Genomic DNA, 23415 nt, shown 5'->3' with positions numbered 1-23415 from the left:
ATCTTCGATATGGAGCAATACTTCCGCGTCTGTCAGTTGGAGAGTGAGTTACAAGTCGATACCGCCACTATGTATTTGGTGGATGATGCAAAGCTTTGGTGGCGCACCAAGTACGCCGACATCCAAGCTAAGAGGACGTCGGTAGATACTTGGGAGGATCTAAAGAAAGAGCTTATGGCCCAATTTTATCCCGAGAATACCGAGTTTGTTGCTCGCACCAAGCTCGCCGCTTTACAGCATAAGGGTTCTATTCGGGAGTATGTCAAAGAATTTTCAGCGTGCATGTTGGAGATCCACAACATGTCGGAGGAAGATCGTCTATTTAATTTTGTGCGCGGTCTGAAGGAATGGGCCCAAAGGGAAATTTGGCGCCAGAAGATTGATACCTTATCGGGAGCCATCGCCGCAGCTGAAAGGTTGATGGACTACTCGTCAGAGAAAGGGCAAGGTTTGAAGAAAGGGAATAGTGGTCCGACACCGAACCCTCCTAGAAACTCGGGATATGGTTCACAAGTGAGCTCCAACAACTCAAACAATAGATATAACAGGAGTGGGGGAGAAGACTCTCGGAAGAGTGGAGCTTCTTCCTTCTCTAGTAAAGGAAGCACACCTAGTTCATCTTCGGCGGCCAGGCCATTGACGTGTATCCTTTGTCGGGGACCGCACAAGTGGTTTGAATGTCGACACAAGGGAGAAATTGACAACCTCCAAAAGAAACTTTCCTCGATGTCCTTAGAAGCGGCGGAGGTTGAAGAAGCTGATGAGATAGAACCCAGTGAAGGGGAACATTCAAGATTGGGTGCCATTCGTATGATGTGTGCTATGGAAAGAGAGGCCTCTGAAGGCCAACCCAAAAACTCTGAGTTGATGTATGTGAAGGTGTTGGTAAATGGCAAGGAAGCTCAAGCCATGGTGGATACAGGTGCTACCCACAACTTCATTTCAGAAAAGGAGGCAAAAAGACTGGGGTTGAAGCTACTACCAGAAGGAGGTAGTATGAAAGCGGTAAATTCGGCTGCCAAACCAATCCACGGCGTTGCTAAGAGAGTGACAATGAAGCTAGGAGATTGGAGCGGACAGGTGGACTTTACCGTGGCGCCCATGGATGACTTCAGCTTGGTGCTCGGCATGGACTTCTTACACTCTAGTAAGGCAGTTCCGATGCCGCACCTTAGATCTATACTTGTGCCCGGGCAACAACCATGTCTCCTCAGAACCTGCAATCCGGGAAAAGGGCCGAAAGGGCCCCTCCTTTCAGCAATGCAATTAGAGAAGGGGTTGAAGAGGAACGAGCCCACGTTTCTCGCAACTCTGTCCGCTAAGGAAGATGAAGTAAGCGGAGACCTTCCTCCTGCCCTTGCTGAGCTTCTAGCAGAATTCCAGGACCTCCTCCCGAAAGATCTACCAAAAGTTCTCCCACCTAGAAGGGCGGTGGACCATGAGATTGAGCTAGTTCCAGGGGCGAAACCCCCAGCGCGAAGCCCTTATCGCATGGCTCCCCCGGAATTGGCTGAACTCCGGAGACAATTGGAGGACTTGCTCGAGTCAGGCTTCATCCGCCCATCAAAGGCTCCTTACGGGGCCCCTGTGCTCTTTCAGAAGAAACAAGATGGGAGTCTTCGATTGTGCATCGACTACCGAGCATTGAATAAGGTTACGGTGCGCAATCACTACCCTATTCCTTTGGTGGCGGATCTGTTCGATCAGTTAGGGGATGCAGTGTATTTCACCAAGCTAGACTTGAAGTCTGGGTACCACCAAGTTCGCATTGTCGAAGGGGATGAACCAAAAACTGCTTGTGTGACAAGATACGGGGCGTACGAATGGCTAGTCATGCCCTTCGGATTGACGAATGCGCCCGCTACATTCTGTACTCTGATGAACCAAGTATTCCGAGAATACTTAGATAAGTTTGTGGTTGTGTACCTTGATGACATTGTTGTTTACAGCAAGACTTTTGAAGAGCACCTCGAGCACCTCAGATTGGTCTTCGAGAAGTTGAGAGAACATCACCTGTTTGTGAAGAGAGAAAAGTGTGCCTTTGCGCAAGAAGAAGTCGGGTTTCTTGGGCATTTTGTGGGGAAGGGTCGATTGAGGATGGACCCGAAGAAGATATGTGCTGTTCGCGATTGGCAAGATCCCAAGAACCCCTCCGAACTGCGATCCTTTCTGGGATTAGCGAACTACTATAGAAGATTTATCAAGGGATACTCAGAGCTCGCAAGTCCGCTCACCGATCTATTGAGGAAAGAAAGTCGTTGGGAATGGTCAGGCCCACAGAAGGAAGCTTTTCAGAAGTTGAAAGAAGCAGTGGTGAAGGAGCCGGTCCTTGCCCTTCCAGACATCACCAAACCATTTGTGGTTGAGACGGATGCTTCAGATTTTGCTCTAGGAGGAGTGCTTCTCCAGGAAGGGCATCCCATAGCATTCGAAAGCAGGAAGTTAAATAACGCTGAGAGGAGGTATGCGGCACAGGAAAAGGAGCTACTCGCCATTGTGCACTGTCTAAGAGGATGGAGACACTATTTGTTGGGCTCAAAGTTCACCGTCCGCACAGACAACACCGCGGCGAGTCACTTTCTCACCCAACCCAAGCTGACAGGAAAACAAGCCCGGTGGCAAGAGGCCTTAGCCGACTTCGACGTGGAGTTCACCTATAGAACGGGGTCCAGCAACAGAGTGGCGGATGCCCTGAGTAGGCGTGCCGACCTTGCTGCAATGTACAAGCTAGCGCCAATGAATGCAAGCAGCATTGCCACGTCCGTGAGAGATCAAGTGCGAGCCTACCTCCCAGATGATCCGATGACAAAGACCATAACGAAGTTGATTGAAGAAGGGAAGACTAGACGCTTCTGGTTGGACGACGGACTTATCTTCACTAAAGGGACAAAGCTTTTCATCCCTAAAGCAGGAGGATTGAGAAAAATGTTGCTGAAGGAATGCCATGACACGCTATGGGCGGGACACCCAGGCTGGCAGAGAACCCTCAGTCTACTCGCGATGGGGTACTACTGGCCAGGAATGAAGGAAGATGTGATGAGCTACACCAAAACTTGCCTTGTGTGCCAGCAAGACAAGGTTGACAGACAAAAACCCGGAGGTCTCCTAGAACCCCTCCCAGTTCCCACTCGACCTTGGGAGAGTGTGTCAATGGACTTCATTAGCGGCCTTCCGAAGGTGGACCAGTTCTCTTCTATCATGGTGGTGATAGACAGGTTCTCCAAATATGCAACGTTCGTGCCCATGCAGAAGGCTTGTGGTGCAGAAGAAACGGTGTCGCTCTTCTTTAAACATATTGTGAAGTACTGGGGATTGCCGAAGAGCATAGTGAGCGACCGGGATACCAGATTCATGAGCATATTTTGGTCTGAGCTATTCCAAATGATGGGGTCTGATCTCAACATGTCGTCAAGCCACCACCCTCAATCCGATGGACAGACGGAGAGATTCAATGGGCTTCTTGAAGAATACTTGCGTCACTTTGTGAGCGCTAATCAGAAAGATTGGGTGAGACTTTTGGACGTCGCACAACTTTGCTTCAACGCTCAAAGGAGCTCTTCCTCCAACAAAAGCCCCTTTGAGCTGATCATGGGTCAACAACCTCTCCTTCCGCACACAGTGGCTGATTGGGAAGGTGGAAGGAGTGCTCAAGCTCGGGAGTTTACAAGAGAGTGGAAACAGAACACCGACATTGCAAAAGCCTACCTAGAGCGAGCTTCGCGTCGGATGAAGAAATGGGCTGATCAAAACAGAAGGCCGGTGGATTTTGCAGTTGGGGATATGGTGATGATGAAGGTCTTACCAGAACAGTTGAAATTTCTAAGAGGCAGAGATCGTCGTCTGATTCGGAAATACGAAGGCCCCATCCGTATAACTAAACGGATTGGGAAGAATGCTTATAAGGTGGAACCGCCTGCGTGGATGAGGATTCACCCCGTCTTCCACGTTAGCCGTCTCAAACCTTATCATCCAGACCCCGAAGACAGCAACCGCAACGTGAGCTACCGCGCCAACATCAGGCCAAGAACAAGAGCCACTCCAGAAGACTGAAGCTGCTAGGATCCCTAGAGTATGTTTTGTAAGTCGACGAGGACGTCGACAGCTTAGGTGGGGGAGGATGTTAGAATCCAACCTCTTAATTATGTATTCTCCTTTATTTTCTTTGTATTTTCCCTTATGTATTGTTTCTTAAGTCTTTCTTTTTATTTTCTAGGCTCTAGGGAGAATTATTGTGTTACTGTCATTTCAACGTTCACTTGTATTTCTCTAGTAATACTATATAAAGCTCTTTAGGGAGCGAATGGTTATTGAATCTAAGCTCCCTACCCCGTTGCTATTGCTTTAAGACTTGTGTGTTGTTTAAGCCTTTATAGATATTGTGCTTGCCTTGTTTTAAAGCATCCCCACCAAACCAAGAGACCCAAGATACCCTTTCATCTCGTCGGTTCCGCTTGTGCCCGCTTCGAAGTATCGGCCGTCACAAGCCCCGACTCCGCACTCGTTGTCATCGTGTGCCCTTTTAAGACACCTTTGGTCCGTGTTGCTGTGTGCTCACGAACCTCCCTTAAGTTAGGCTTGCGTCCTTGTCGTCAATAGACAAGCGCGCGCCGCACGATCCAGTGTCAAAACACTCGGACCGTGACACTTCGCCTATGGCCTTGTGGGAGCCTAATGTTAAGAAGTACATTCCTTTCTCATACAGTAAAATTTAATTTGTAACTTGCATAATTTGTTCATAGCCCCATGATTGATGATTTTACTTAATTGGCATCGATCACTTATTCACTTTTAAAAGGAGCATAAAAGAGCAAAATGAATTTCACTTGGCATCCCACATTGAAGTTTAGTACTTAAGATGCATAATTAATTAAACTTCCGAATTCTACATTTATTAGCCGAGCTTAGTAGCGTGAGCTTGTAACCCAAGCGGGGACATTAAAGTGATGGAACATGAACTAAGCCGTATATGATTGTGTGGGGGGCCCCTTGGCCTAACACTCTGCTTGCCCTGTCCCGAGCGCGAGAGCTGACCCTTTGAGCCCTCCTCTCTTTGAACTTCCTTAGGGTTCTGGAGACCCTTCGTTGCCTAAAACATAGACTCTGGAAGTCAAATGAAGTTTAGGCAAAAAAAAGTGAGTTCTAAGAGGGGTGTGACCCCCTCAAGGTGTGTCTTAAATGGGTGAAGACCTGGTGTCTTTTGAACCTGGGCTCATCCGTAGCACGGGAAGGATAACAAGTTGGTGTTGGCCATCTCAGAGTACCGCACTCAGTTGGCTTAGGAATGCGCGCCTTGAACCATCATTTTTGTACCTAATAGCTTCAGCCAATTACAGATCAAGGTTTCAGGAACGTAGAGTTGTATAGTGTCGTCGTTACTTTATACTCCGTTAAAGACAATAGGGGTGTGGGATTTTTTTAATCAAAGCTCAAGGTGCTCTGAGCACTTTAAATAAATGCTACTAGAGCTTTAAGAATTTGTGTAAAGGAAAGTATGAAAAAGAGTACTTCAGTCTTTGGAGGAATATCTGTTCTGTCATTATGTCTTTATGTGTGTTTGAAGGCAGTCAGGTTTAGATAGACAAGGACAAACATGCCACAGCATATTCATAATTAACAACACCCCGATCGCTCGATCCAATTAATATATGGAAAGGTGATCCTGGATATATGGTACTGTCGGTTCAAATAATGCACCAAAAGTCATACATCACAGCCTGGATTATAACTCAGGTGATTTTAATAAAGGATTAGCCAAAATAATGCAGCTTAAAATAATGCAACAAAGAGAATACAAACAATGAAACAGATGGATCAGATCGGATGTCACAGGCTCAAAAAACATGTATGAATAAGTGAATAACCTATAATTCCCCTCTTTTCTTTGGGAAAGTTCAAACTGTAAATATGAAACTGTACACACAAAAATAAGTACAGTAAGGTACAAAGTGTACACCGGCTACCTTCTCCTTCCCCACCAATCAGGAATTTTTAACCTTCGAGTTCTATGAGCAGTAAGCTTAGCAGAAGGGAGCTTATGCCTAACCTGCCTCCATAGCATATTGACTGCATCGCCATTCTTTGGGGGGTATTGAAATTCGTAGTGGTGGGAAATGTTCTTCAGTTTGTTCCACATTTTAAACCATTTTTCCTCTGGGAATTGGCGAAGCTTCTCGATCATATAACCAGGTTCTATTGCCTCGGTGGTTGAAAAGAAGAGAGAGAACTCAGAATAATCGAGTTCATCTTCATAGGGGAGCTCAATCTGGTCGCTAACAATGACTGGTACGCAGTGACTGACAATAGCATCAAATAGCCGGCATGAGGAAGGGGTATCTCCTGCCGGATGTAGACAGAACTTTGATTTTCGCATCCCCAGCGTGGACTGTCAGAATAAGATGCATTAGCTATTAGTCCAAGTAGATAAAAATTAACCAGCAGCAATTTCTCTGTTCATTCCATTCCAAACCCCTCCCCTATAAATATATAAAGGAAAAGAGAATCTGTTTAGGGTAAAGCTTGGGCAAGGAAAAGGAATTGCATATTTGCATCTATCCTTGATATTATAGTTGCTCATTTTGCTGCAGACTGCCCATTGCCCTAAGCCCCGAACTATGCATCTAGACTTGTATGTCTAACCATTTTTCAATGGCTATTTCCTACCTTCTAGTTATGAAAGTGGGCTTCTTTTTCATAACTTTCAGAAACAGTCTAGCTTCTGGTTTAGATTGGTCAGGGATTAAAGTATACACGTCTACACTTCCTGGTTCTCAGTGAGTCACTGTTGTTCCACTTCTGGTGGCAAATGGAGAATGAGGATCAGTCACGGATGTCAAGGGAACAACTCTGAGGAACCACATTTAAGTGAATTGTGTGCACTCTGTGCAGTACTTCCTAAATTCACTGAGTACTTTTACTTTTCAAGGAGTACTTCAGCAAATCAACATACATCACAATTTACAGCCAATGTTTACACCATTCAATTGTTTGGATTCGGACATTCAGAGTGAGAGTTACTGAAATGACATACCAGTCTTATGCTTTCCTCTGAGGCAAAGCTCCTTTCAAAGTGGACATCATCATAACCTTCCAGAAGCTTTTGCAATTTAGCACGAACCACGCCTTCCTGAACACAGCAAAAGCTACCTATTAGCCAATACCATTCATCCAACAAAAGATTTTTACAAGAATGATGAATTCTGGCCTGAAGGTTGAACTTACGTCTTTCCTCACAGTCCTGCCACGGAAATACAACAGGGTGGTGCGAGATTTGAAGGGATTGGGGGTGTCATCATCAGTATATGAATCCACAACATGGACGTATGGGGCAACAATATCTTTCTTTAAGTTTGACATGCTCTTCGAGTAACGACCAAAATCTGCCACAATGAGAATTGATGCATTCACTTGCTCCCGAAGAAACCTAAAAGCATTTGGGTGATGCATAGGAATGACATGATCACGGCCTTCTGACCTCTGCCAGTACTTAGACTCCCTCAAATATTTCAATATATCAACCTAAAACCAAGAATGCAACTTAATAAACACTTTATAGAAAACATTAGGATCTAGATGAAGCATAAATATTCAGATTTCCTGCTGTTCACTAGTATTCTCATGGAATTAGGAACAGCTTAATCCACAATTTTAACACTTCAAAGGTGTCGAGTGGTTAAGTAGTTCACAATATACTGGAAGAGGCTTCTGTGCAGTCAAAGAGAGATTGGAAGATTTAAGCATAAACTTGTGTGATAGGAGAAGAACTAAGACAATCGTTTGACACTATACAAACAGTATGACACCACCAGGCACCCAAATGGACAAACAGATTCAAGTAGTTCTATAGGTCAAAATAACAGTTCAGCTTTGTAATCATAAAATTATTTCCCCTTACCAAAACAAACCTAGTCGACAGGAAAACCCATCATAAAGAGTACTGACAGAGATTATCAATTGTCTAATTCTCTAATATTCTAAATCGTGAAATCTCCCAATCACTAGAATAACTAAGCCACACTCCATTATGGCCCTGCACTTCAATTCATCCTTACTAGGGGGACCATAAAATGAACCAGAAATGAGGAAAAGAAAAATTGTGTTCTTCATATCACTTCTTTTATTCGAGACAACAACCTGGCATGAATCCAGTCAATGGCGAGGAGGATAACTCATGAACCAATTGAGACAGGTAGGGGGGAGCCAACAACTCAAATATATCAAGTTCTAATAATCAATTCTTGTCATCAAAGTTTGAAACATAAACAAATCAAATCACAAATAAATTCCACTCTCTCAATCTGCCTATCAGCAAGGAAAGAAGCCATCACATTACAGGTTTACAGCAGTTCAAGTCCACAATATTTCATCTCAGAAACTGCAAAAACATTCAAATCATCCCAATTCCCAGGCAAATGTTTACAAACAATGTTAACCATTAAAGATCAGCGAAAAAGGATCCAATTCATTCCACAATCAGATTTGAGAACAACCATAGCCACAGTCAATTCCTATAACAAACCCAAATCCAGTAAATCATAAATTTCACTCTAAACTAAACTTCAACTACTAACACCAATATCAACCTAGACAAGACTTATACACTACCCAATTATACTAATTTTAATCTGAAACATACAACATCAACTACCATCGCCAATATCAACCAAGACAATTCTTATACACCACCCAATTATACTAAATTTTACTCTAAAACATACAACAACTACTATCACCAATCAAGACGATTCGTATACACTACCCCAATTATACTAAATTTCACTCTTAAACATACAACATCAACTCCTGTCACCAATATCAACCACTATAACCAAGACAATTCTTATACAGTACCCAATTATACTAAATTACACTCTTAAACACTCAACATCAAACTATACAAAACCCGGGATCGAATCTAGTCTACATCATTACCCAATTCGGCTTATTATACACCAATTACACATTAAACATCAGATTCAAAATCGCAATACTAATAAGTGAGCAAGAGTATAATCTTACCTGCAGCTGCTTATCACGTTCAGTACTAGGATCAGTCATATTATGACCATAAACATTAAAACTCAAAGATGAGAAAAACGGCACAAAGAACACATCCGCCATTTCTGGATCCAATACTCTCACAACTTCACTTTCTCTCTCCTCCCCAATCCCAACCCCATTTCCATTTTCACCCTCATTTTCTCTCTCCTCCCCTTTAACAAGCAAAGAAGCCATCATCCAATACTCAACACTATGCTGTCTTCTCAACCCAGAAACCGCCGGCCATGGCGGCAGCGTATCCACCGTCACCGGAGTCTCATCGGAGCTCCGGCGCCGGAGCATCCCAACATTGAATCTCTGCGGAAGATCATACATGTAAACTCTCAACGGAGATAAACTCCGGCAAGGTGGGACATAAGTAGGTGTTTCAGGCAAAGATTGGAGAAATGGGGTGAAGTAAGACCCTCTTAGATCAAGGGTTCCGATCAAAAAAAGGTATGTAAATGTAAGAATTATGAAAAATGCAAGTGTTAATCCTGCTTTTTTGTACATTTGTTTTTCACAATTGCTCATAATTTTTCTGGGTTTGTTGTTATCAATCTAATTGTGTGGTTTTGTGAAGTGGGTGATCATAATTTTGGGAAATTTTTGATGGGTTTTTCAGATTGGGTGGAAAAAAAGTTGTGGGATTGGTGAATTTTAGACGTGGATGAGTTTTAATAATTTAAAACTATGAAAATGGAAAGAAATTCAGAAAATGAAAAATAAATAAGGGTGAATCTTGTCTGATAGAATGTGGACGTTTTTTTTTTTTTTTTTTTTTTTTTTTGAGAAGGAAAAATATAAAGATAAAAGATTTATCAGTTGTAAACTACTGGAATTAGTAATTTAGTAGTGGAGAATGCAGATGCTGCTGAATCTGGGTTTTTTTATTAAAAAATGGTAAAGTGGTTGAGTGAAGTTTTTGTAAAGCTGGTTTTAGGTTGGGTTTGATTGGATTAGATTAGATGCTTAAATTCATCAGATGTTTCTTGAGGTTTACTCCTAATAGGCATTAGCTTGTGGGTTTGATACTTGGACTTGTATAAATTGTATGGGCTGTAAAGGGTTTAGTGGTCTTGACTATGGAGATGGAAAGAGTTGTTTGGACGAGAGGGACTAAGGATGGCTTTGGCTATAAAGTGAGACCCACCGAGAACTCGAGGCATTTGATCTTAATTCTCTGACTAATCTATTTGTAAATTTCCCACGATATCACGAGACAAGTTATGTGCTTAGTATGTACTCCAATTTTGAATTTTAAGTTTGTAGCCTTATACAAGTAGCACTTAGCAGTGATATTGAAAATTCAAATCATAGAAAACAATACATGAGTTCATATGAGATTTCATCCAAATAATTAACAATTTATAAAAGTAGTCCACTTAATTGTATGTAGTATGAGGCAGTTTTGTTCTTATCATATTGATGGCGCGTCTTAATGTGACAATGTATAAGTATCGAGCATGAAATATGTCAATGTTCTAACTCAACTGTGAAAATGCTTTCGCCAAAGCATAAGGTTGTATAGTCTTGTTAAAATGTACTAAGTAAACTAGATCAAGCAAGATACTAAGTAACTTTTATTGTGAATGTTTGTGACATCTATTATATATAGCATACAAAATATTAAGAACATACCTAATATAGTAATGTGCCATAAGTAAAAATGATTAATCATGTCATGCTATTCTTATGCAACATTGCGGTGTGTTCATGAAAGAAGATTACTGTAAAATTAAAGATAGTAAAATAATCAACATGTCATGCTTTAGGTCTATCAAAATGTTTTGACTCAAAAGCTATAGTTGTTAGTTGTTACAAGTTCCAAGCTTAAATAGATTAAGGAAATTACCCTATGTGTTTTTACTTAAAATGAAGTGTTGAATGGACTAATGCATCAACAAATTGAGGTCGATCTTGCTATAAAATTTGAGGAAACTAAGGTTTGAATTTGGAAAAGGTAATATGCGAGATTGGACTCAGAGTATCGATGTGAGTCTAATCACTAATTGCAACAATTAGTACGTAGCTTAATTGTACAAATTAATGACTTAGATTGTCAATTCCATAGTTATATCAATAATTTAATTGCTTAGATTAACAAATTTGTAGGTTAAATCGTCAATTTGATGGATTATATCAGCAATTCAATGACCTATATGGACATTTCAATATCTGATAATCGACACTGCACTTTAAAATCTTAATTAGCATTTTAATATCTAAGTCAACATTTTAATAAATTTATATGAGCATTTGGATTGTTGATATCTATATTTTAATACTCGATATCAACACTTCAGTAGCTTATATCAACTTGTTTATTCTCTCTCATTCATATAAATGCAAAAACACGACTACCATGCGGTCTCTCCTGCCCTTCATTCATCCTAAAATTCAAGCTCCTTTACCTCATCTACATAGACCATCTCCTTCCTTATTTTCCTCTTATATATTTCTCTCCTTTTCAAATCAAATTTCTAATGACTCCCAAAAATTCATAATCTTCACAACAACACGCTCCGCATTCAACACCTAATGATGAAGATGTAGGACTTTATAAGGTACTATAATGCGGAAAAACATGAATCACATTCATAAAGCACCTAATCCCAAGATCGCATGCATAAACACACAAGACACATAATCATACCTTTGAAGTGTGAATTCCACGTCGCAATTTGATAGGCAAATTAGGGAGATAATAGAACCCCAAGCGTTGCTCCTCTACTTGGTCCACAGGATTCGAACGAGCCGTCCACCAATACTAGATTGGTCGAGTGAAGGGGAAAACCATGTTCACCACCTTAAATGGATAAGACCGACCACCACGAACCACCAATACCGGCGCAGTGGAGGAGGGAGAGCCGTGAGAGAGAGAGATAGTGTGTGTGTGTGTGTGTGTGAAAGAGGGTTTTGATCTCGTATTTGCTAATTAGGGTTTGATCAAACTGATCACTGAACTACTATCATCAAACCATAGGCACCTAGTCTATATAATCCCTATTATAGTTAGACTAGGTCACGAAGCCCAAACTCCTCCATACCTGTAGACACCCATTTGTGTCTCCCCAAAACCAAACCCAGTGATGAATGTCTTTCACGTCGAACCATAATCGAATGAGGTGAAAGTATGGAAAAGTCAAGTGTTGCGGTTTAGTCTTATTTAAAATTCTCTTCTCTCTGTTTTCGAAAATAACTCTATTTATTTAAAAATAGCTAAACCAGTTTAGTTTGATCCATAATTAAGGTCCAATAATAGTGTAGTTGGATGGAGCTCGAAGAGACCTTTCCAACGATATATTATAAGCCCAATTCCGATGAATATTGAGGAAGTTATGGCCAAAATACTAAACTGGGCCCGGTTAATTATTTACATACGGCCCAATGATCTAGAGGAGGGTCCAATGTTAATTATTACTCCTAAAATTATTAGGATTAATTATAACTTTCTAGAAGTTTCTAGAAGGTTCCTTTTAATTCTAATATTATTAGATTTAATAATTATTTATTTTAAGATGGACTTTTATTTGGAATAAAATATTATTATTTTATTATCATTATTATTATTATTATTATTATTATTATTATTATTATTATTATTATTATTATTATTATTATTATTATATTTGAAAACACGTTTTTATCTTCTGTACGGATTCCGTAGATCAAGTTGATTAAAGATCGGATTCTGCGTGGAAAAGCGCGTCTAAGTCAGACTGTCGCCAAACGACAAGTCTGTCGCCTCGCGACAGAGTGAATTTCTGGCGACAGCATGGAGTTTTATTCTTTATCAAATTCCATACTTTTCCGGATTAATTTTCTTATAAATAAGGTCCCAAAACTCCGTTTTCATTCATGAACTCTCATCAAGAATTACTTAATTCTTAATTCTCTTTTTCTCTCTTTCTAAACTACCTTTTTACAAACACAATATTCCGCATTCACAAGACTTAGAATCATCTAGCCAAGTTCGAAATTGCCTTCGCCCTAGACGTGCAAGGTTTAATATTTTCTGAGGGTTTGGTCCAAATCTAGTTTAAACTTTATTTAATTTGATTTCAATTTAATTCTTTAATTATTCTTTATTATTTTCATTAAAGTTTACTAACTTGTGTATTTTGTTATTCGAAAGAGGTACGAAGCTTCAAAGTAAGTAGATTAGCTTACTCTCTATTTCTTTCACAATGTAGAAAGCATGTTTACTATTGATTAATTCCTAGTATCATGTTAGGATGTTATTTATTGTTTTCTAGTATCATTTTTAATTAGGGTGCCTTTTATTGCTTTCTAATATTATAATAGCATGTTAGTACCATGTTAGGTTTAAAGCTTTGATCTTTAATGCTTAGTGACATGCTAGGATTTGATATTAATCTTGTTAGTATCATGCCTAGGATCTTGCTATTATTATTAAGCTTTATTACGCCTTATCATGATTATCATTATATTATGATTGTTATTATTATGCTTATTATTATGTTGCTTGATATTTATTATTGTTATTGCTTGATCACGCCTTTTATGCATGTTTAAAACGAATTTGTACTTGGAATCACGCTTAATAAGATAATTAATAATTTTGTTTAGGCTAATATGATTTTAACTCAAGTGATCGCCAATAATGGATTTATTTGTGCATTAATATTCAACCAACATAGATAAACAGGTTAGGGTTAACATAATGTTTGCATGTTAGTCAGAAAGCGCACATGAATACGAGTAGAACAAAGTAGAGGCCTATTTTATAGGGCAGGTCCTTTCTTTTGTAGATTGGATTCGTACCCTCATCCCCGAACCTTGTTTGGTTCAAGACCTTATGGAGTTGATGGTCCTTTGGATCGTCTTTTGGGTTTACAAGTTCCTAAAACTTGTTGGCGACTCTTTTGCTCTCTTTTTCTTCCCTTTGGAACGCCACCATACTTTAGTGTATGATCACATTGGGGTTCAAGTTTGGGGTTATAATGCTTGAAATATTCCCTACAATACCACTCCATATGGCCGACCATACTAGGGGATGAGGCCCATCATGGGCCTCGTCCTCTCGTGCTCGATTTAGGCCCTTTGAGTGACCTTATAGGATCCGTCCAATTGGGTTTTGGCCTATTTTACTAGCCCAAAAATCGTTAGTACCTATAGCTATGATATAACGACGACCCAAATGTACAAAATTATCTCCATTATTTGATCTATTTTTATATTTAGTAATTGCACATGACGAAGATATAACTTCTTCACAAGAAAGAGGAAAAGACAAAAGTAAGTGAAGATGGATGGGAGGAGAGGGAATCAAATATTCAAAAGTAAGTGAAGATGAATTTAATTATGCAATTAATTGTAAGTTTGCCTACCTCTTTTGTAGGTAATTCAAGAATTATTGGATGATTTAAGTTTAATTGGAGAAATATTGGAAAAATGGTTGGTGTTGAGAGGTTTAAATCTAGAATTTGTAATACGTAACTTGAAAAAACTGGTTTGATGAATTGGCTAATCTTTTGGTGCGGAATAGTTTAATTATTAAAAGTTGTACAAAACGCATAAGACTAACAAAAGAGAACATAGTTATTACTCCCTTTGTTTCAAAATAAATGCCCTAATTTATCTGAACAAGTATGTCAACATTGCCAATATTTTGACCAATAATAACTTTAATTATTTTTTTTAGTGCCATGATATTTTTACTTGTCAACAAATATAATTTTAATTTTTCAAAAAAAAGTACTCATAATTTTAAAAGTTAATTCAAATACCCACTTTCATTGAGACGATACAAGTAGCCACATAACTTTTTGACAGGAAGAAGATATTATTATTAATAAATAGCCATACGACATCTACAACAATAATAAAGATTTGTAAACCACAAATCTAGAGAAAATAACATAACTTTTATAATAAAAATCATAACTAATTTGCATATCGGGCATACCTCACACTCCACCGCTTCAAACTTAACGTGAGCATTGATTTTTGATGTCTTTGCATCTTTCCAAGTTGAGACCTTCGCAATCTGCACTGAAGTTTTGATCGTAGAGTTGATGACGAACCCTAAACTCATATGAATCCAAATCACCTTCTATTTTTTTTTTTGGAAGGGAATCCAAATCACCTTCTAAATTATTATTAAAACCCTAAAAATAAAATTATTATCCATAGATAAGAATGAAAATCCCAGAAAATTGGAAAAAAATCCAAAAAAAATTGGGACATACTCTCACAAACGGAGAGAACAAAACAAAGCAAAACAAATCAAATAACAAAAAAACAAATTAAATCAAAGAAAAAAGGTCAAAAATAGTCTAATATCCAAAGGATTTAGACTATTTCCGATCTAAACGACCAAGAAAATTAAAACCCTAAAGAGAGAGGAGAGAGAAGAGAGAAAAGACAGTAGAGGGAGGCGGCTCTTAGGGCCTGATCTCTCCAGCTTATTTTCAATTCAGTTCAGTTCAGTTCAGCTCAGCTTTAATATATTTAGTTCAGTTCAATTCTTATCTTAATTTCCTATTCTCATAAAGTGTTCGGTTCAGTTTAGCTCCAACAAATTCAGTTCATTTCAGTTCACTTCAGCTTAGTTCAGGTTAATCAATCAAAACATACCCTTCGCCACATACTCACTTAAGTGCATAGTTTTATTTTTATTTTTAAGTACGGTTACTTCGTACTCGTATTCATTTTGCACAAATTTTTTAAAAAAGCCGGTGCTCATTAATTTAATGAATGGCGGAATTTTCGGACAAGCAATTTAGTGGGGATGCACGTGCGGTGTAATGATTGCTAAAATTGAATAAAGAAATAGAACTTTCTCTCTCCTCGATTTTCTCTCTTCATTCAAACACTATAGCTTTCTCTCTCCTCGTTTTTCTCTCTCTAAAAACCAGTTAACTGGCGATTTCGAGCGTGTTCTCTCTCCTCCATTGTTGCTTTTCGAGCTTTTTCTCTCTTTTCTTTCACTTGTGAAGTTGTTTATCGCTTAATTCTGGTTCATTTACTTATTTTTTTGAGATTTTTGTTAGTTTAAATTGTTTTGGTTCTTCGATTTTTAGGTTTTTTGATTTTGATTTTGTTTTCGTTTTTTGTAGTGTTTGTTTCAGCAATGGTGAAGAAGAAGATTACAAAGAAGGCTGTAGATGCTGAAGAAGGTGTGTTTATTTAAATTTTTCATCATTTTTTCGAATTTTCAATTGAATTTTCGCTTATATATGTCGAATTAGTAGTGCATGTTATTTTTTTATAGTTTTCTGTTGATTTATTATGCATATTATGATAATTGAATTTCAATTTTGAAGTTATTATGTTTAATTTTGCTTTATTTTATTGTTCATTGTGATAATTGGTTCAAAATTTGATATATATGTGTTGTGGTGTTGTTATATGTTAAACAAATTTTGCATGTTTGTTTTCAGAAGTTTTATTAATTATTCTTCAAATTTTGTATGTTAGGTTTTAGTTAGATTATGAGAATAGTATGCATATCTGCGTTGTGTTTGTGTATATGTGTTTGAGTACCAGTAATATGTGCATTGTGTGTGAGTAATATATACATATGTTATTTATATGCATGATAAAGGTTACTTTATGCTGTTAAAAGGGTCACTTTATGCTGTGAAAAGGGCCACTTTATTCTGTTAAAAGGGTCACGTTTTTATTTAAAAGGGTTACTTGTTGTAGTTTAAAGGGTGACTTTATGCAGTGAAAAGGGTCACTTTATATAGTTAAAAGGGTCACTTTATGCTTGTTAAAGGGTTACTTTTTAGTTAAAAGGGTTACTTGTTGTATTTTAAGGGTGACTTTATGCAGTTAAAAGGGTCACTTTATTCATTTAAAAGGGTCACTTTTTGCATTTAAAAGGATTTTTATGCATATATTCTGAATTTTCCCATGAGTAATTTGTGAATTTGTAATTTATGGTTATCCTCTGTATTAATTAGATATAGGTGGTTCAATAGGTGGATATCGTTATAAATCGCCTTCAAGGGGAAAAGCAATGGGTAAAGAGCCTGTTAAAAAGAACAAGACAGCTCCTGAAAAGGACAAGCCAGAGTCTAAAACTGTGAAGGCTAAAATTGTTCCTAAGAATGCCAAAGCAGAGCCTCAGAAGGTTAAAGCAGCTCCTAAGAAGTCTAAAATTGTATCTAAGAAGGCCAAAGCAGATTCTGAATTGCAAGTGGTTTCTGATTCTGATTCTGATACTGTTGTGTAAGTATAAATGTTTTTTGTTTTGCATTTTTTAATTATATATATCATGATTCTGGTTCTGATTCTGATATTGTTTTACTTATATTATTATTATTTAGGGAAAAAAGACCCTTGATTGCAAGGTGCAGACCACACACATTGGAATTAATGATGAGTACTTTTAGTCCTAATCAACAAAAGGCTGTTGAAGAAATAGGTTTTGGTGGTTTATTACATCTGAAATTGAAAACTTTGAATCGTCAAATGCTACATTGGCTGGTTGAACACTTTAATTGTGGTAGCTGCATGTTCACTATTGCTGCTGGTAAAGAGTTTGTAGTTACTAAAAACGATATATGCGATGTCTTTGGCTTGCCTATGAGTGAGATTGTTGTTCCTGAACTTCAAAAGAATCCTGAAGAAGGTAGTGTAGATAAACGGAGACTTGATTAGGGTCTTACTGAGAAGCAACCTCTGCATTTGTCAAAAGTGGAGTCTAGGATGGTTGATTTGGATGATGGTGGGGAAGAATTCAAGAGATGTTTTGTGCTTCATGCTATGGCTAGCTTCTTAGATCCTACTACTAATAGGACTGCTTCATTGAAGTTGCTGAAGGCTGTGGAAAATGTTGATGAAATCAAAACATTTGATTGGTGTTCATATGTTTTGAAAAAATTAAAGAAGGCTGTTGTGAAGTATAAGAATGATGAAAATGCTCAAAATGTAAGTGGTTGTTTGCTAGCTTTGCAAATTATGTATTTTCATCGATTAAATTTCCAAGGAGAAAAGGAAAGTAGTACCCTTCCTTTGATTCAACATTGGACTGATGCGAAGATTAAGAAGCGGATCAATTTGGAGATTAAAGCTGGTGATTTTGGGCAGGGACCATTGGATACCCTTACATATCCTGTTTCACAGCCTGAAGTTAGGGATCCTGTTGTTAAGCAAACTTGTGGTCAAGGGGCTTCTACAAGTGGTAGAAGTAGCCGCATTCTTGCATTTGATCTTCCAGAAAATAAAGAAATTTCAACTGATGTAAGTGTTCTTTTTTTTTTTTAGTTATTATCTCTTTATATGCACTAAAGTTACCCTTTATGTGCACTAAAGTTACCCTTTTTGTGCACTAAAGTTACCCTAAATATTCAGTTATAAGGGTTACTTTATGCATTTAAAAGGGTAACTTTATGCATAATAAAGGGTAACTTTATGCATAATAAAGGGTAACTTTATGCATTTAAAAGGGTAACTTTATGCATATATCACGAATTTTCATTTGTTTTTTATTTTTATTTGTTACATTTGTATAGTTTCTTATTGGTTCATATGTTTGCAGGCTGTTCATGAAACATTTCTTTTGGTCAAAAGAAATATGGATGTATTATTGTTGGTTCAGTCACAGGGTTTTCAAGCCTTGAGTGATATGATTGCTTCTCGCAGAACTGAATCATTATCCTCTGATGATGCTGTTGTATTTTCTCAAACTCAACAGCTACTCTCTGATCCTCATTACCTGAAGCTTTTAGATGGTTTAATTGAGGAGTGTAACAAGATGAAGTCTGTTCATGAAATGTTTCGTGATTTTTATGAACCTGAAGGTCATAACAATGATGTTCCTGAAAATGAACCTGCAGAAGATTTGAATTTGAATAGGTCTGAGGATGATGTCAATGGTAAAGGAAAAAGTGTTTTGATGAATAGGTCTGAGGATGATGCTGGGCCTTCTGTAGCAAATGCTTCTAGACGTATCGTCAGAGGCAATAAATCTTTTTGCTCACTCGACTGTGGCCCAGTAGGTGTGGATGTTCCTTTTCTTACTTTGTTTTTGAGGGCTAATGCTCGAATTTTCAAGAATTTGCCTAAGTTACATTTGGAAATTCTTGATTATTGTTTACTGAAGGATGATTCAATGATAAGGAAGTTAAGTGTCATTTTTTATAATAATTATATTTTTATATGTTTTTTTTCCTTTATTTTTTTTTTAATGCTTATCTTATTTTTTTATTGTTGTAGTGAGAACCTTGTTACTATTGGGATGAATTTTTTAATTCCAAGAGAAGACATGGTATCCCTGGTAGCTCCACTTAGAATTAGATGGTGCATCATTGATTGCTACTGTCTGTATTTGAACGAGAAGACATGTTTTGATTCTGGTCCTCGAAAATTCTTCTTTGGTGTGAGGCAAAGTGTAAGTAATTTGATTTTTTTTTTATATATATTTAGTAATTATCTCTTTATATGCACTAAAGTTACCCTTTATGTGCACTAAAGTTATTATCTCTTTATATAAACAAGTTCTCATACTTTTAATAGTTTGCATTCTTGCATGTTTGTGAAAACATTGGCAAAAGTGAAGTTTCACAAGCTGTTAATGATTTGCACGATTTATGGGAAGGTTGGGTGAGCTATGAGAATCCTGAATGTGATATTATGGATGCTGAACTGGTATATTTCATGATAAATTACTATCAAAACTTTAAAAAAGTTCTGTTTTGTGTTAATCTGTCTAAATCAGTGTTTTAATTTTTTCTGTTTCATATCTATTTTCCTGTTGAGAATCACTACATTTTGTTTGTTATTGATCATACAAAAGAGGTGGTATATTATCTTGACAATATTATCTGGCGTGATGATGCTCTTGAATATACCAAAGAATTGTCTTCACACTTGGTATGTTTATGTTGATTCATTGTTATGTTTCTGTTTACTTATTGTTTCCATTTAATTTTTTTTTCTTTTTTCTTGTTTTTATTTTATTCTAAACTTTTATATTTTATGTCAGTGTGATCAAATGGGTGTTTTTCTCGGAAAAAGAAATCATCCAAAGAGTTCTCAGCTACCTTCTTATAGGTTTCAAATTGTTAAGTTGGAATGGAGAAAAGAAAAAGTTGACAATTTGGACTGTGGGGTGTTTGTCATGTATCACATGCTCCATTTTGTTGGCGAATCGTTCAAATTAAATGAACTGAAAACAGTAATTATTCATCTATTTTGTATGTAGTTTTTCCCTTTCTAATGCTTTTATTAATTACATATTGATAAGTTTTTTTTTTCTGTTGTGAGATTATTGGGAGAAAATTTCTGCGAGGTGAGATCTGTACGACACTGGTGTTGTGTGATTTGAATGAATCTAAGAATGATGTGTTGTCAGAATTAGAGAAGTTCAATGAGAAGAAGAAAGGTCCTGCTTATTGCCAGGGAATTGAAATGAGAAGAAAGGATGCAATTGCTGCAAAGAAGAAGAAAGAAAATGAAGAAAGAAAAATGGCAGCTGAAGCAGAAGCAAAGGCAGAGGCAGACGGAGAGAATCCCAAAGGAAAAAGGGCAAAAAAGAAGACAGACAAGTACACTCCTTCTAAAGGGTGAAATGACTGTTAGAAGCAAAGGTTGATTAGGTCTAGGAGTATTTTTTGAACAATGAAAAAACTTAATGTTTGTGCATATACATCAAGTTAAATGATGTAATTAAACTTAGTGGATAGTTTTTGGTTCTTTTGGAATACTGATGTATGTGCATACATTAAGTAATTTGAAAGGTTCTTGTGTATGTTTTTTTGGGGTCACTTTTGTGCATAAAAAGGGTTACTTTGTAGCATAAAAAGGGTTACTTTTTATACTTGATAAGGTATACTTTTTTGGGTAGATAGGGTAACTTTTATTGACAAAAGGGGTAACTTTTATTACCAGAAAGGGTAACTATTAACAAAGAAAAGGTTGATTTAGTGGATAGAAAGGATAAGGTATACTTTTTTGGGTAGATAGGGTAACTTTTATGCATGAAAAGGGTAACTTTTATTGACAAAAGGGGTAACTTTTATTACCAGAAAGGGTAACTTTTAGTGGATAGAAAGGATAACTTTTATGCATGAAAAGGGTCACTTTTATTCATGAAAAGGGTTACTTTTATATGTTAAAAGGGTAACATAAGTTGATGTTTCCAATAATTAAACATCTGCTAATAAAAGTGTCAATCACATTTTCATTAAACTTGTCATAGAGTAAAAAAACAAAAGAAAAATAGTTTAACAATACAAGGTATATTAATTTCGAAAAAAAAATGTTCTAAAAAAGATCTTAAAAGAGTCGTAAGTTAGGTGTCTTTGATCCAAATTCTGAATTTGGAGGTGGCAGTGCTGGTTTTCTTTTTCTCTTGCTTTTTTCAAGTCCTCCTTTTGCTCTCTTGCTTCTTCCTTTTGTTACAGCCCTTTTAGGATCAAGTATTTGTGGTACACTTGTGCTTGTACTCGATGCTAAAGAAACGTCAGTATTGCTTTGAGTGCTGTCTGCCACATCAGGAATGTTAGAAGCAGCTTCTGCACTTTATTTCTGAGCAGCACTAGCAAGTAAGTCTTCTACCATTTTAAGACTGTTCTGAAGCTTTCTTCCATAAATGCTCTTGTCTCTTCATTTTCTTGACTTTTTAAGATTAGATTGTAGAATTTCCTCATCATTGTTTGCCTCCATGGAATATATTGCTGTTTAGGATCCTGATTCTTCAACCTATCCCATGCCTCTGTTTTTGCAAACTTAGTCCATCTTTTTGAAACATACTTATCTGGTATTCTTGTTACTGAATGCAAATGTAGAATTCTGATGCAATGATAACATAACCATCCAGATGCTTCAAAATTTTTGCAAGTGCACCATACAGTCTGGCTCTCATGTATATAGTTTACTTGATGTGCAGACCATGGCTTGTCTTCTAGTGTTACTTGATAAAGTAGGCATTCTTCATTACTGCCTAACATCTGAACTGTTGTTGCCATAGAGTATCCAAACTCCTCTTCAAAATCTCTAAAGAGTGATAAAGTGAAAACCTGTACATCAAAATCATGTAGGTTCATTTAAATTGCCATATATTAGGTGTAATTTATGTAGTTGTCAGTTAACTTTTTACCTGTGCAGCATGCTTTAGTATTCCAGACAGAGGTAATGAAGTGAATGCTATTGACTTGCTACAGGTAAACTCATCATATTTCTCTGTGCTTCTCCAACGATTGGTTGTCTTCTTAAATATGGTATAAAATTCTGTCAAAGTAGTTGCTTTACTTGCTCTGAATCCTATAGCATGATTAGTGCTTTCACTCCTTTGTGACGATAAGATTCCTGCTGAAAAGAAATCTCTACTAAGGGCAGGACACCATTTGTCTTTCAACTCATACACTCTTTTGTACCAAGAGTGTTTTGTCAACTCATATTTCTGCAACATTGCCTGCCACTTTTCTTCGAATTCTTGTTCTGTTACACACATCTTTAAGCACTGGTTGAATGCAAATTTGAATTCTTTGTCTTTTTTAAGAGCTCCAAATCTGGTTATGGCATTTTGCTCCAAATGCCATATACAAAGTCTATGCCTTGTATTAGGAATCACCTGCATTGAAAATAAAGGGGTCACTTTATGCTGTTAAAAGGGTTACTTTATGCACTAAAAAGGGTAACTTTATGTAGCTAAAAGGGTAACTTTATGTGAAAAAGGAAAACTTTATTGTCACAGCTCAAATCTGTAAGATGTCAATATAAATCTTTTACCTCCAGAATTGCATTTGCCATTGCTTGGTCCTGGTTAGTGAATATTGAAGTTGGTTTTCTATCCTCCATAACTTTGAAGAAGGTTTGTAGTAACCACACAAATGAATCTGTCGTTTCATCCCCAATAAAAGCACATGCAAACATACAATTATGCCAGTGGTTATTTATGCCAACAAATGGAGCACATATAAGATTATATCTGTTGGTTCTGTATGTTGTATCAAAGACAAGAACATCTCCATATATCCTATAGTCTTCTAGCATCATTGAATCTCTCTAAAAGATATTGCAAATTCTTCCTTCTTTGTTAAACTTCACTCTAAAAAAGAAGTTTGGATCCTCTGATTGTTCTTGACTTAAAATGTTCACTAAAGTTTGAGCATCTCCAGCCTCAATTTGTTCCATTCTTAACCTTGAGCAGAAATTCAGGTGATCTACAACACTATGGCCTACATGCTGTTCTCCTCCAGCCTCTGTAGCCATGTAATAGTAAGTGTCCATTGTAGTTAGACCTGAAGATTTCATTGTTTTGATTGCTTCAGCTTTTTCCTCTGTCATTTTTCTTTCAGAACGATGCAAATAATGCCACTGTGGCTTTGTTAGCTCGTGGTTATGCTGAATAACATGAGACACCACCTCAAACTGTCCTTCTTTATTCACTTTTGCTCTTAT

The 23415-nt window shown here is 37.4% G+C and overlaps 1 protein-coding gene across 1 annotated transcript; it reads right to left on the bottom strand.

Moving 5' to 3' along the window:
• Positions 1-5789: 5789 nt before the first annotated feature.
• On the bottom strand, positions 5790-10058 carry LOC145601077 (putative arabinosyltransferase ARAD1). The gene is made up of 4 exons (XM_081657003.1): positions 9016-10058; positions 7219-7515; positions 7028-7123; positions 5790-6382 (listed from the first exon to the last, which is right to left on the bottom strand). Exons 1-4 carry the CDS (start codon positions 9568-9570, stop codon positions 5957-5959), a joined length of 1374 nt encoding a protein of 457 aa, XP_081513129.1. The 5' UTR covers positions 9571-10058; the 3' UTR covers positions 5790-5956.
• Between the last annotated feature and the right edge of the window lie 13357 nt (positions 10059-23415).

The sequence above is a fragment of the Chenopodium album genome, chromosome 21, assembly GCF_948465745.1.
Source record: "Chenopodium album chromosome 21, dcCheAlbu1.1, whole genome shotgun sequence".
In the NCBI taxonomy this organism is placed as follows: Eukaryota; Viridiplantae; Streptophyta; class Magnoliopsida; order Caryophyllales; family Amaranthaceae; genus Chenopodium; species Chenopodium album.
This window is presented reverse-complemented; position numbering and strand designations above follow the sequence as displayed.